This window comes from Schistocerca gregaria, chromosome 6 (genome assembly GCF_023897955.1).
Source record: "Schistocerca gregaria isolate iqSchGreg1 chromosome 6, iqSchGreg1.2, whole genome shotgun sequence".
NCBI lineage: Eukaryota > Metazoa > Arthropoda > Insecta > Orthoptera > Acrididae > Schistocerca > Schistocerca gregaria.
In genome coordinates, this window is record NC_064925.1 from 461,980,781 (window position 1) to 461,995,379 (window position 14,599).

The 14,599-nt window shown below is 43.7% G+C and overlaps 1 protein-coding gene across 1 annotated transcript in view; it reads right to left on the reverse strand.

The window, feature by feature from the left end:
* Nucleotides 1-14,599, reverse strand: part of LOC126278467 (putative inorganic phosphate cotransporter) — a 247,204-nt gene that overhangs the window by 81,858 nt on the left and 150,747 nt on the right. The window contains exon 5 of the mRNA XM_049978610.1: nucleotides 13,607-13,691. Within this exon, the coding sequence (XP_049834567.1) occupies nucleotides 13,607-13,691 (85 nt within the window). The remainder of the gene's footprint in view (nucleotides 1-13,606; nucleotides 13,692-14,599) is intronic.

Below are 14,599 nucleotides of genomic sequence, written 5' to 3' on the forward strand. Positions count from 1 at the left end.
GGTTTGGAGGAAGAGAGGACAGAGCCTTGGGACACACCTAAAGAATTATGGAAGGTATGGAAGTTAGTGTTGCTAATGGTGACAAAGGATGGCGATTATAGGAAGGGTGCAATAAGGCACACGTAGTTAAATGGAAGTGCATAACTCTTGAGTTTGGAAAGGAAACGGGAATGCCGTACGCGGTCATAGGCTTTCTCCACGTTGAGGGGGACAAAAATGGCGGAATTTTAGGTGTTGTGCTGGTGAGATAACAGATGAGTGAGGTACAGAAGACAGTCATCAGAGGAGATACTGGGATGGAAGCCACAGTGGTTAACAGGAAGGAGGTGGTGTTGCTACATGTGTAGATGGATATGTTTGGAGATGGTGCATTCAAGTACTGAATACTGAAGTTAAGCTAGTAGGGTGGTAAGAGGAGGTATCGGTAGTGGGTTCGTGAGAGTTGAGAAAAACTAGGGTTGTGGAGGTTTTCTGCAGTTCAGTATAGTAACTGAGTACAGGATAGTGTTATAAAACATTGAAAGGATTGCGAGGGAGGAGAAGGAGCATGTAGTAGGTAGCTAATGCAGTTGTGCCCAGGGAAACAACTTGCGTTTTTGTCAGCTATTTGTTTTATAAGTGTTCGTGGCATGTTGTCCAAGTAGTGGAAGTTGTGACCACGCAGTGTAACAGTGGTATTTGTGCGTTCTAAGATTGTAGGTAATAGGAAGTAGTCAAAATGAGGGTCATCAGGGATGTAGAAGATGTCCAAGGGATAGGATGCAAAATTGTCAGATTTGCTCAGGTTGTCAGGTAGGAGATGGAATTACTGCCAGATCGATGGAATGCTTTCCAATACTTGGGCGAGATGCGAGTCAAGTCTAGTCCCCACCGCACACTTCCATCGTTTACTAAACAAGTAGCAGGCCTTTTGCGTTACATGAACTGCAATAGCAGCATATAATTATTATACAATGTGTATCATGATCAGTATCTCACACCGAGACATGTGAAAGTATATAAAGACAGAAACAAAAACATTTAATAAAGATGGACCCGCGAATGATCCGTCTCCTTCGGGTAGAAATTCATAATGGATGAAGCCCTTATTGTCTAAAAAGGCAATCAACATCGACTTTAATCTTCGATTTTGTCAGCCGATCCAACAATGAGTGACTACTGCGCTCTACGCGAATCCGCAAGAAGCACTTGCTGACAATGTCCAAGAGCTTTACAAACGATGTCAGAATTGTGTTGTATCTAATGGTGATTACTCCTTTTCTTGGGACACCATTCACCAAACTTTTCAGAAGCTCCTTGTAGTTAATGCACATACACATAGTGTGTATACACATGCTGAAATTAATGTACAAGATGTAGTGATTCTCAGTTAGTCTATAAAGTTAGCAGTTTATTAAATCCATGCAGAGAGAAAACTCCAAAGTCTACACCGTATTTTTAATTGGCATAATATTAGCTGTAAAATTGACAACAGAAGCTCTGTTTTCTCAGGTTTTAAAATGGTTCAAATAGCTCTGAGCACTATGGGACCTAACATCTGAGGTCATCAGTCCCCTAGAACTTAGAACTACTTAAACCTAACTAACCTAAGTACATCACACACATCCATGCCCGAGGACCTGCGACCGTAGCGGTTGCGCGGTTCCAGACTATAGCGCCTAGAACCGCTCGGCCACTCCCGCCGGGCTCAGGTTTTAAGACACAGTAACTGCTTTCCTAGTTGATCAGAGTTTATGATTTTTATGCAGTACCTCAATGACTTTCCAAAATTAAATTTAACCACTACAATCAGATTCGTGCACAATCATTCTTTTTAAGCAATTGATTTCACGAAATGCCAACATCATTAAACGTTCAGGAGGATGGTTTTGATGGTACGTATTGGCTACTGTCTTAGCTGCATGTACTGCATCACCACGAATTGTGCGTAAGAAGAAGGAAAACCAGGTAAAAGTTGATGACAGTATGTAACGACCAGTTTCAGTGTGTTGTTGTGTCCTTGGATACGAACTAACTATGTCTTAGCCAGGTCATGGTCTAGACACACTGGATTCACTTAAGGAGTAAGCCGGTTACTTATTGTGCACGAGAAATACCGCTCTCGCATTTAACTCTTTTCTTAAACACAACTACTGAATGTCTTTACTTTTATTTTACTCCACAAAGTGCTGTCTTCAAAACTAATTCTTAAAGACGATCATTTATTTAAGACTAGCTGTTACTCGCGACCACACTTGCATATTAGTAGTTTTGTTATGATGAAAGGAGGTGAGTAATTAAGCTACTGTATTTGCAATAACGTCAGCCGCCCCCACGTGTGTGCCTGTTTGAGTGAGCATAGCACATGATGTGCTCTCAGTCCTCCCACATCCCAAGCTGTCCCATTGCACAATGCGTCGGTAAGCGCAACGTCACTTCCAAGCAGTGCATATAGAAAAACATGGACAGGAACACCCATCTATGCATCGTGCTACTGAAGTAATGTGGAAGTACGGATTAAATACATTGAAGATTGTATACACATCGCATTCATTACTTTGAGTCGTATCACGTATCACATATCAACCAATAAATGCGTTTTCAAATATAATAAGTTCAAAAGTCAACCAGTAAACATTTTCCCCTAATCCGCGTATTATACTTCAAACTAGTAAGTATCATGGACTACACACTTTCTAAAGGAACCTGTGTTCTTCCCCAGGGCTCAGGTTATCTCGTTACAAAATTTTAACGAAATCGGTTCAGCGGGTTAGTGATTATAAATCAAACGTCATGCAAGATGCGGCAGTTTTTCACACCTCCCAGTGTTCCTGAAGCCATATACAGTGGACAGGCAAAATAGTGGTAGTAATTGGATGGTTGTGTTTGACAATCAACAATGCAGGTAAGGCACGTGTAGCGCTTGGACTTTACGTGTCCACTACGAATTAGTCACCAGTGCAGGTTGTTTACGAATAGCGCATACTTCGTATTTGCACTGAGAGGCCGAGGTCGACGTGCAATGAAAGACCTAACAGAGTTCCAAAGAGGGCAAATTGGTGCGGCCCGATTAGCTGGAGCATCAGTAACCAAGACAGCCACCTTATTGAATGTTTAAACAGCACCTCTTTCAAAAGCATTGTGTCAAAACAACAACACAAAACTACGGTGACGAAAGTGACTGCATAGCTCAATAGCCATCTTCGAGACCCCGTATCTATCGACACTGTCCGTCGAGAACTCCATAAAGCGAATATTCATGGACGAGCTGCTTTACCGAAACTATTAGTGACGACAACCTACGCAAAGTATCGTAAGACATGGTGTCAGGAGCATAAAGCCTGGACGGCTGATCAGTGGAAACACGTCACATGGTCTACCTAGTCAACGTTTTCGTTATTTGCAACATCGGGCCGGGATTACGTCTAGAGAACGCCAAAAGGGGCCTACCATCCTGATTGCATGCTTCCAACCGCTAAGCATGGAGATGGAAGTGTGATGGTGTGGGAAGCCATGTCATTGTATTCTAATGGTCCCATCTTTACTCTCAAAGGCCGTGTTACAGCCAAAGATTATGTGAACATTTTAGGTGATCAGGTACACCCCATGATTCAAATGTTGTTCCCAACAATGATACCGTATTTCAGGGAGATAATGCACCATTCACACAGCCAGGACACAACAATCGTGGTATGAGGCGTATGCAACGGAGCTGCAGCGTCTTCCCTGGCCAGCACAGTACCCAGACTTTAACATTATCGAACCCTTATGGGTGGTATTGGAGTGCAGACCAGAGCAGATTTTCGTTTCCAAGTGGCCCAACATAACCACTCCCAGTCAATCATCGGTTCATTTGGACCAAAGCACCCAATCCATCGCATGTAAATTCAGCCCATTCCATTATGGAGCCACCACAAGCTTGCATAGTGCCCTGTCGACAACTTGAGTCCACAGCTTCTTGGGGTCTGCGCCACAATCAAACACAGCAATCAACTGTTATTAACTGATATCTAGACTCACCTGACCACACCACCGTTTTCCAGCCGTCTATAGTCCAACCGATGTGGTCACGAGCCCATGAGAGGCGGTGCAGGCCATGTCGTGCTGTTAGCAAAGCCACTCGCGTCGGCCGTCTGCTGCCATAGCCCATTAGCGCCACATTTCCAGCACTGTCGTGACGGAAACGTTCCTCGTACGCCCCATACTGATTTCTGCGGTTATTTCGTGCAGTGTTACTTGTCTGTTAACACTGGCACCTCTACGCACACGTCGCTGCTTCCGTTCGTTAAGTAAAGGCCATCGGCCGCTGCGTTGACCGTGGTGAGAGGTAATGCCGGAAAATTGCTATTCTCGGCGCACTCTTGACACTGGGGGCCTCGGAATATTCAGTTCCCTAACGATCTCCGAAATGGAACGTCTCGTGTGTCTACCTCCAGCTGCCACACCGCGTTCAAAGTCTGTTAATGGCCGTCGTGCGCCCATAATCACGACGGAAACCTTTTCACATGAATCACCTTAGTACAAACGACAGCTCTGCCAATACACTGCCCTTTTGTACCTCGAGTACGGCATATTACCGCCATCTGTTTATGTCCACATGGCTATCTTATTACTTCGTGCAGTGTACATTATGGAACGTTTAAGTTATGCCACAAATAGTGTGGAAGTATGGATTAATGACGCTGAAGATGGCGCCACGTGTTAGATACACTGAAGCGCCAAACAAGACGGTATAACCATGCGTACTCAAATAGAGAGAGATGTAAACAGGCGGAATACGGCGCAGCGGTCGGTAACCTCTGTATAAGACAACGAGTGCCTGCCTCGGTTGTTAGATCGAGTACTTCCGCTACAACGACAGGTCATCAAGATTTAAATGAGTCTGAACGTGGTGTTACAGTCGGCGCACGAGCGATGGGACACAGCATCTCCGAGGTAGCGATGAAGTGGCGGTTTTCTCGTACAACTGCGGTGCGGCACGTTTATTTTTACCGCCCTTCCAGTGTCCAGCAATGTTCATTTGTCTAGCTAAAAGCTGTAGTAGAAAATACTAGACCACTACTGTCTATTGCAGGTCGCTACATAGACTTGTCCGATAAACGGGATGTGGCTAGTACTGAAATAAAAGTTTTAACTTGGCAATGTAAATTTTCGGGTGTATTTTTACGATAAAGATCACAGTTAATATTGCCAAGTCCGTACTAAGTGGCAACACAATGTAAAGTCCACACGCACACCACAATCACACACGTAGCCAGTTTATGGTATTTACACCTGTTACCGAAATTAACAGAGTTCACCGGATCGTTTAGTTATGAAAATGCTCGCTCAAATGTTGTCCACTCTGCTCTACACGGAATACCTGTTCCAGTCTTAGATCGCACAACACGCCACGCGGTTTTAACTAACAGTGAAATGTTGTAATTTTGATATTTCATCCGAAATTCCACACGACTTCCACTATACCATTCACTTAAATACACTTCGTACTACTTCGCGACCCTGTAATCAGCATTTTTCCGCGATTTTACAGTACTTTCGTCGGAGCTGCTTTCAATGAGATGTTTCTAGTTCTAACTCTCAGCCCCGACCCCCTTAGATCACATCAAAGGCTTTGTTCCCAGCCTAGATTGGCGCGAGCCTGCATCTTTCTGATTGGCTGATATCACAAACAGCAAATCAGGTTGCATTATTATCCCGCGCTAACCCGCGCTTTACTTCAATGACCAATCATAGTAAAGCATTACTTTCTATGGCAATTGCTAAATAAATAAATTTGGAAAAGTATCAAATATAAAATTACTCCTTCTGAAATTACCGATTAATTTGTGTTCTACTCACGACTTATTAGTACCATGAACTGACAGCACATTTAATTATAGTAAATCCCCTCTATATTTTAACTGGTACTTCGTGAATAAACAAAACAATTTTCATTTACTTCTGTTCTTCTTCACTCAAACAACTCTCACACTGCTAATTACTACACATATAAAACAATTATAATTATGGAAATACATTAAACATTAATCAAACATAACTTTACAACATTGTTTTGACTACGTCTGCTAGCACTGTCCATCAACTGCTGACCTCTGCCGCCTACTAGTACAACTACTTGCAGTTCTGAAACTCAGGTCCATGTCAGCTGTTGACATCTGTCGATGACTCATGCCTATAACGATATCGTCCTAACAAGTGACAGGAGCGATGCGAAGGCGCAACGCTTCACAACCATTTCACGAGTGTACCCTGAATATCAGGAATCCTGTAAGACATCAGATCTGTGACATCACTGCGGCCAGAAAAAGATCCTGCAAGAACGGTACCAATGGCGACTGAAGAGATTCGTTCAACGTGACAGAAGTGCACCCCTCCCTCAAACGGCTGCAGATTTCAATGCTGCACCAACAACAAGAGTCAGCCTGCGAACCATTCAACGAAACATTATCGATACGGGCTTTCGGAGCAGAAGGCCCACTCTTCTACCCTTGATGACCGCACAACACAAAGCTTTACACCTCTCCTGGGCCCGCTAACACCGATTATGGACTGTTGATGACTGGAAACATTTTGCCCGATCGGACGATTCTCGTTTCCGATGGTATCAAGCGGATGGACGTGTACGGGTATGGAGACAACCTTATGAATCAATTGACCGTCCATGTTAACAGGGGACTATTTAAGACGGTGGAGGCTCTGTAATGGAGTGGGGTGTTCCGGAGTAAAGTAAAGCGCCGGCACGCTGTCGGAAACGACGGAGCGGAGAGGGTTGTGAAGAAGACGTCAGCCAATTACACGCTGAACGACCCCTCTCTAGGACGACAACGTGACTGCAGCGACGTCCCGACTGGTCGCGACCCAGGTAATCCACAAGCTCACCACAAGACCATACAGAAACTCCAGACATTCGCAGAACCCGTTTATTCTGAATCTGGGGAACTACGACCACAACCATAGATGGAAACATAAAAGACCAAAAGACATTCTTGTAAGGGCCTAACATCTATGGCCAAGTACACGCAAACACAACGGCACAGGTGAGCTCCTGTTAATCAGACACTAATACTGGATATCGAGTTGGAACAAACTTGCCGAATAACTGGCACCACGCAGGGAAGCCGTACCGTACACTGCATGCAGACAAGCTCCACACATCCCCCACACAGTGAGATGATCTATGGCCGATCTCCCACTACTATATAACGATCTTGATTGTTCCAGGAATGTAGCGGCTGCAGCAACTGGGATACATCGCCATCGCTTACCACGGTAATGATGCACGATACCCATACTAACAAATCCAACCTTGCATGAACTATCGCAGCTAGTAAGCCGCTACTGCTCTTACTACCCATCCCACTGTCGCAGAGGTTTTTTCCCACGGCAAGAGCCTTGGTACTTTTTTCCCTCTGCTCTTCAAATCGCTACTCTCACTCGCGTTTCGTCCACTATCTGTCACCTGATGGACCGTGTTAATGCGTAGTCTTGCCCAGGCGCACGGATAACATCACAGCCCAGCATCCTGTGATCCACTTACTTGATAGCTAACATGTTGAAGGAAATGACAGTAGAGCTTTTGGTTTGGTCGCCACGTTGGTGCGGGCGTGGAGGGGCCCCATCTCTAATCCATTTCTATGCAGATCTAGAGAAGCGTCAAGACCAGCGACCTGAATAAGAGCATTCACTATATTACTTCACTTGTATTGGAATCGTTATATTGAAGGACATTGATTCTATTCCTTGTCACCCTTTGCTTGTAACACATCTATGTATTGTTCAAAGTTATGTATTGTCATTGGTTCATTTCATAACAAAACTGTATAATACGTTTTGCTTGAACCTTTGTCTAGCGATCCGAGAACCAAGTTTCCTAGACACCCCTTCCTTGAGAACTAGGCAGGATACAATATGGGGCGTGTGCAGTTGGAGTGATGTGGGACCCCTGATACGTCTAGATACGACTCTGAGAGGTACCTGCACTTAAGCATCCAGCCCGATCACCTGCATCCATTCATGTCCATCCTACATTCCGACGGACTTGGGCGATTCCCGAAGGACAATGTGACACGCCACACGTCCAGAATTGATACAGAGTGGCTCCAGGAAAGCTCTTCTGAGTTTAAACACTTCCGATGGCCACGAGAAACTCCCTAGACATGAACATTATTGAGCGTATCTGGGCTGCCTTGCAACGCGCTGTTCAGAAGAGGTCTCCACCCCATGGTGCTCTTGCGGATTTATGGACAGCCCTGCAGGATTCATGGTGTCAGTTCCCTCCAGCACTACTTCAGACATTAGTCGAGTCCATGGCACGTCGTGCTGCGGTAGTTCCGCGTGCTCGCGGGGGCCCTACACGATATTAGGCAAGTGTACCAGTTTCTTTGACTCTTCAGTGTATTCCCTATTTAAATGTCTACTTTACTTCTATCACCTCTTTTAAATTCATTTTTCATTTAATGAATTCATTTAATTACCACTACATATTTTTTCTTTATTCCGATTTATTGTGTATCCGAAAATGTAAACGCTGCATAGCTCAGATTCCCTCCATTGCGTCGGCAGCGTCGTGCTTGCCGGTTTGACGTAGCGGGCGCACATGCGCCCAAGTATTCTAGGCCACCAGAATTTATATTCTAATATTTATGTTTCAAGGTTACAAGTGTGGCACAGTCTAGCTGCTTCCTTTCGTCCCAGGTAAGAATCGTCGTCTCTTCACGGGTCCACTACGTGCTTGGCTTTTCGCTGTTGGACTGTGCAAAGTTTTTTTTCAAATTATTTTATTTTTGTCTTCTAGTGCATATCACAATGTTGACTGTTGGTGACTAATGTCCCCCTTCACTCTGGTTTTTATACAAGGCATTTCAGAAGCGATGGTCAATAATTCACACACGGAAAGTACAGGCCAAAAATAGCTAAAAAGCTCCAATAAACATGGGTGCACAAATGAGCCCCTGTTTCCTGTTGCGGTTCATCAGTGTCTAGGAACTCATGGCGTCTCTAAACGTTAAAGTAGGTCTCTGAAATGTTGTCCATGCGTCTGAATCCAACATTCAACTTATACATGAAATGAGTTGCGAATCCTATCAGCCAGTCCAGGGGAATTCTGGAAATGCTGGAAAGCTGCTTCAATCCGCAAGCGTAATGCCTCAACAGAGTTGACCTCGCTAGCGCAACCAGACTTTTGACAAGACGCCGCACACAGAAATCCATGGGAATTAAATCCTGAGACGTTGGAGGCCATGGCACAGGCCTTCCTCTATCTATCCAATGTTAACCATCCGTCCGAGTTAGACGCCGGCGCACTCGTAAATGAAAAAGTGCTGGAGCACCGTCATGCGTGAACCACACGTTCAGGGGTTAGTTCAGTGGGATATCATGATGTACTTCTGGAAGTACAGTCCGCAGAAACCGCATGTGCTGCTGCCTGGTTAGTCTGTATGATAGGAAGTGTGGTCCAATTGTGAGGTCTCAGAGCAGTTCTGCCCAGAAGTTGAACGAATGACACTGCTGATGTCGTGATACGGTGTGTTGCGTTAGGATTGACATCGGCGCAAACGTGACAGTTGTTGTTGTTGCGGTCTTCAGTCCTGAGACTGGTTTGATGCAGCTCTCCATGCTACTCTATCCTGTGCAAGCTTTTTCATCTCCCAGTACGTACTGCAGCCTACATCCTTCTGAATCTGCTTAGTGTATTCATCTCTTGGTCTCCCTCTACGATTTTTACCCTCCACGCTGCCCTCCAATACTAAATTTGTGATCCCTTGATGCCTCAGAACATGTCCTACCAACCGATCTCTTCTTCTAGTCAAGTTGTGCCACAAACTCCTCTTCTCCCCAATCCTACTCAGTACCTCATCATTCGTTATGTGGTCTACCCATCTAATCTTCAGCATTCTTCTGTAGCACCACATTTCGAAAGGTTCTATTCTCTTTTTGTCAAAACTATTTATCGGCCATGTTTCACTTCCATACATGGCTACATTCCATACAATTATTTCAGAAACTATTTCCTGACACTTAAATCAATACTCGATGTTAACAAATTTCTCTTCTTCAGAAACGCTTTCCTTGCCATTGCCAGTCTACGTTTTATATCCTCTCTACTTCGACCATCATCAGTTATTTTGCTCCCCAAATAGCAAAACTCCTTTACTACTTTTAAGTGTCTCATTTCCTAATCTAATTCCCTCAGCATCACCCGACTTAATTCGACTACATTCCATTATCCTCGTATTGCTTTTGCTGATGTTCATCTTATATCCTCCTTTCAAGACACTGTCTAATCCGTTCAACTGCTCTTCCAAGTCCTTTGCTGTCTCTGACAGAATTTCAATGTCATCGGCGAACCTCAAAGTTTTTATTTCTTCTCCATGGATTTTAATACCTACTCCGAATTTTTCTTTTGTTTCCTTCACTGCTTGCTCAATATACAGATTGAATAGTATCGGGGATAGCCTACAGCCCTGACTTACTCCCTTCCAAACCACTGCTTCCCTTTCAAGCCCCTCAACTCTTATAATTGCCATCTGGTTTCTGTAAAAATTGCAAATAGCCTTTCGCTCCGTGTATTTTACCCCTGCCACCTTTAGAATTTGAAAGAGAGTATTCCAGTCAACATTGTCAAAAGCTTTCTCTAAGTCTATAAATACTAGAAACATAGGTTTGCCTTTTCTTATCTAGCTTCTAAATAAGTCGTAAGCTCAGTATTGCCTCACGTGTTCCAACATTTCTACGGAATGCAAAGTGATCTTCCCCGAGGTCGGCTTCTACCAGTTTTTCCATTCGTCTGTAAAGAACTTGCTTTATTATTTTTCAGCCGTTACTTATTAAACTGATAGTTGGGTAATTTTCACATCTGTCAACGCCTGCTTTCTTTGGGATTGGAATTATTATATTCTTCTTGCAGTTATGGTAGTTAAAAGTACGAGTAAATCCAGCCTCATCTGCGAACAGAATACTGCTTACAAACAGGAGATTCAGGGTACACTATTGTTCCATCCATTGGCAGAAATTTTCTTTATGAGGGAAGTCTGTGTTGTTGAGGGCTGCACTCGCTGGATATGATGTGGACAGAGTACTTGCCAATGTAAAATCTGACGGGCTGCCTGCGGTGCTTCTTTGTACAATCGAGCAGCCTCAAAGCCACTGCCATTCGCTTTGCCACACATCAAGCCTACTCTTCAGTGGTGTCACCTCTGACCATGGTGTCTTCACGATCGTAACTGATTGTCAAGGCCGGCCTGAGTGGCCTTGCGGTTCTAGGCGCTACAGTCTGGAACCGAGCTACCGCTACGTTCGTAGGTTCGAATCCTGCCTCGGGCATGGATGTGTGTGATGTCCTTAGAACTAATTAAACCAAACTAACCTAAGTTCTAGGCGACTGATGAACTCAGAAGTAAAGTCGCATAGTGCTCAGAGCCATTTGAACCATTTTGATTGTCAGGCCGGTACGGCACAGTGCACGGAGGGGGAAAGGGAAGTAGTTGGGCATGCGTAAACAAACAGAAAGTCGATCTCTGTTGGTCCATCACGGCCAAGGGACATGAGCTGGTAAGTACTTTCAGTGTCAATTAACTTCACCAATAGCCGTATATTTTAAGATATTTTATTTTATTCTGAAAGCAACCAGTTTCGGCAATTCATTTTGCCATCTTCAGGCATATCATAAAATATGCGGCTGATGGTGAAATTTATTGACGGAAAAAAAACAGATTGTCGATCCCAAACCTTAAGATACCAACGTAAATATCACGGTATCCATGGGCGTTTACAGCTGGTTCCCACTCGAAGTAACAGGATACCTCGGCAACGGTCGATTTGCGGACCCTTGTTTATTGGAGCTTTTTAGCTACTTTTGACATGTAATTTTCATGCCTGAATTATTGACCATCACTTCTGACAAACTCGGTACAAATTTTTTAAAAAGTTAACAACTTTCTCATGATACACAGGACACCTCTAATCTAGTTTATGTAGTTTTCCCATGTAAAAATCCTGAACATGCCTCGAAAAGAAGAAACGTGCCAATAAAGCTTCTGCTATCATTAAAACCTAGACAGTTATCATTACAGAAATATGTCACTAAGGTTGCTGCTCCACAGCCATAGACTGGGAGGATTTATATAACACTGAAGATTGCATAAGCATTGTTCAAAAATGGCTCTGAGCACTATGGGACTTAACAACTGTGGTCATCAGTCCCCTAGAACTTAGAACTACTTAAACCTAACTAACCTAAGGACATCACACACATCCATGCCCGAGGCAGGATTCGAACCTGCGACCGTAGCGGTCGCGCGGTTCCAGACTGTAGCGCCTAGAACCGCTAGACCACCGCGGCCGGCATAATCATTGTGTTCATTGCTTTGAATCGTATCAAGTTGCACATACCAAACAATGAATCCATTTTCACAAATACGATCAAGTTCAAAATCCAACAGTACACGGCTTTTCCAAAGAGTAAATATTTTCCCTAATTTGCGTAGTATTCTTCAAATCAATAACTATTTGTACCACACGATTCATAAACCAGTTTATGTTTTTCTATCTCAGTTCAGCAGGTTAGTAATAATAAATTAAAACGTCATGCAATTTTTAACGCATTTCAGTGTTTCTAACGTCATAGATCCTCAACTATGTATCGCACAATGATTTAATTTTGGAATTATGTTCAGTGGTACATGTGAACACTGTCTGAAAAATGTGTCCCGAACACCGTTAGTGGTAAAAAAGTTATAAATTAAAACATCATGCCTGACGTAATAACGAACAGCGAAAATGTGGTAAGTGATAAACGTTTCTCCTTTCATCATATTGCGGGTGGCGTCAAATAGAAATTATGTGTAAAGTTTGTTGCAGGTCTCAAATACTGAATGACTATATTCAGTCAGACCTTGATAAGATTTCAAAGAGTTGCAAAAATTGGCAACTTGCTTTAAATGTTCAACACAATAAAACTGTGAACTTCATAGTGCTGTGTCCTATGATCACAGTATCAACGAATTACACTTGGATGCGGACAACTCATACAGATACCTGGGTGGAACACTTTATACGGATATGAAACGGAACGATCACATAGGCTGAGTCGTACCTAAAGCGGATGGCAGACTTCGGTTTATTTGTACAATACTAGAAGAAAGTATTCAGTCTACAAAGCAGATTGCTTAGTAAACACCCTTGCGACCCATCCTAGAATATTTCCCATACATGTGGGACCTGTACCAATTTGGACTAACAGGGGATGTTAAATGAATACAGCGAAGGGCAGGACGAAAAGTTACAGGTTTGTTTGATCCGTGGGAAAATGTCACAGAGATGACGAAGAAACTGGACTGGCAGACATGTTAAGATAGGTGCAAACTATCTCGATAAAGTCTATTTACAGAGTTTGAAGAATAGGCTTTACATGATGGCTCGGGGAACACATTGCAGCCTCCTACACACCGCTCCCGGGCAAGATTAATTACAGCGCGAACAGAGGTAAACAGTCACACTTCCCACACTCCATACATGAATGAAATGAGACGCAGCCTTAACAACTGGTACGCTGGGACTTACCACCCTCTGCCATGCACTTCACATATGTTTGCAGCGTATGGCTGTAGATGTAGATGAAACTCACCGAGCATACTCCAGACGAACTTGCCCTTCTCCTGTGGCGGTCCCCACTGCGCCACCAGAGCGTGCAGTGATGGGTACAAAGGGCCCTGTCAACAACACAGTTAGTTAGTTAGCTGCATCCTGCATAGATCATTTGAACGATTCTTTTATGGCAATGAAGTGGAACGAGTCAGTTTACAGGATGTATACGTGTTTATTGTTAACATTAATGACCATATTGTTGTTTAGTTTAACCCCAGTAAATGGTTCTTCCAGTTCAAGTTTTCATCAATATGTACACCCGAAAATTTAGAGCATTCTACCCTATTTACTCACTCCTGCTCATGTGCTATGTCAGTTGTTCGTATAAGTACACCGAAGAGCCAATGAAACTTGTGTACCTACCGAACATCGTGTAGGGCCCCCGTGAGCACGCAGAAGTACCACAGCACGACTTGGCATGTCTGAAATAGTGCTGGAGGAAATTTACACCATGAATCCTCCAGGACTATCCATAAATCCGTAAGAGTACACGAAGGTGCAGATCTCTTATGAACAGCACGTTGCAAGGCATCTTAGGTATTCAAATAACTTACGGGTTTGCTACCGGGTGACGTCGTCGAACACCGCCGATATTTCGACAGGAGCACACCCTGCCATTCTCAAGGCACAAATGCAAGGAAGAAGAAATGTGCAAGCAAATTTAATACCTCGTTTCAAAGAGGAGAATCAAGGAAGACACCACACACAGAACAAGTGTCAACACAACCAAAGATAACCAACATCAGAAATATCGATAGTTACTATTAATCAACAGGTGAAGTAGCACTAATTCTGTCCCTCTGTCTTGGAATCCGGCTCTGTCTCTCATCAAAAAACAGAGGGACAGAATTAGTGCTACCTCACCTGTTGATTAATAGTAACTATCGATATTTCTGATGTTGGTTATCTTTGGTTGTGTTGACACTTGTTCTGTGTGTGGTGTCTTCCTTGATTCTCCTCTTTGAACCGAGGT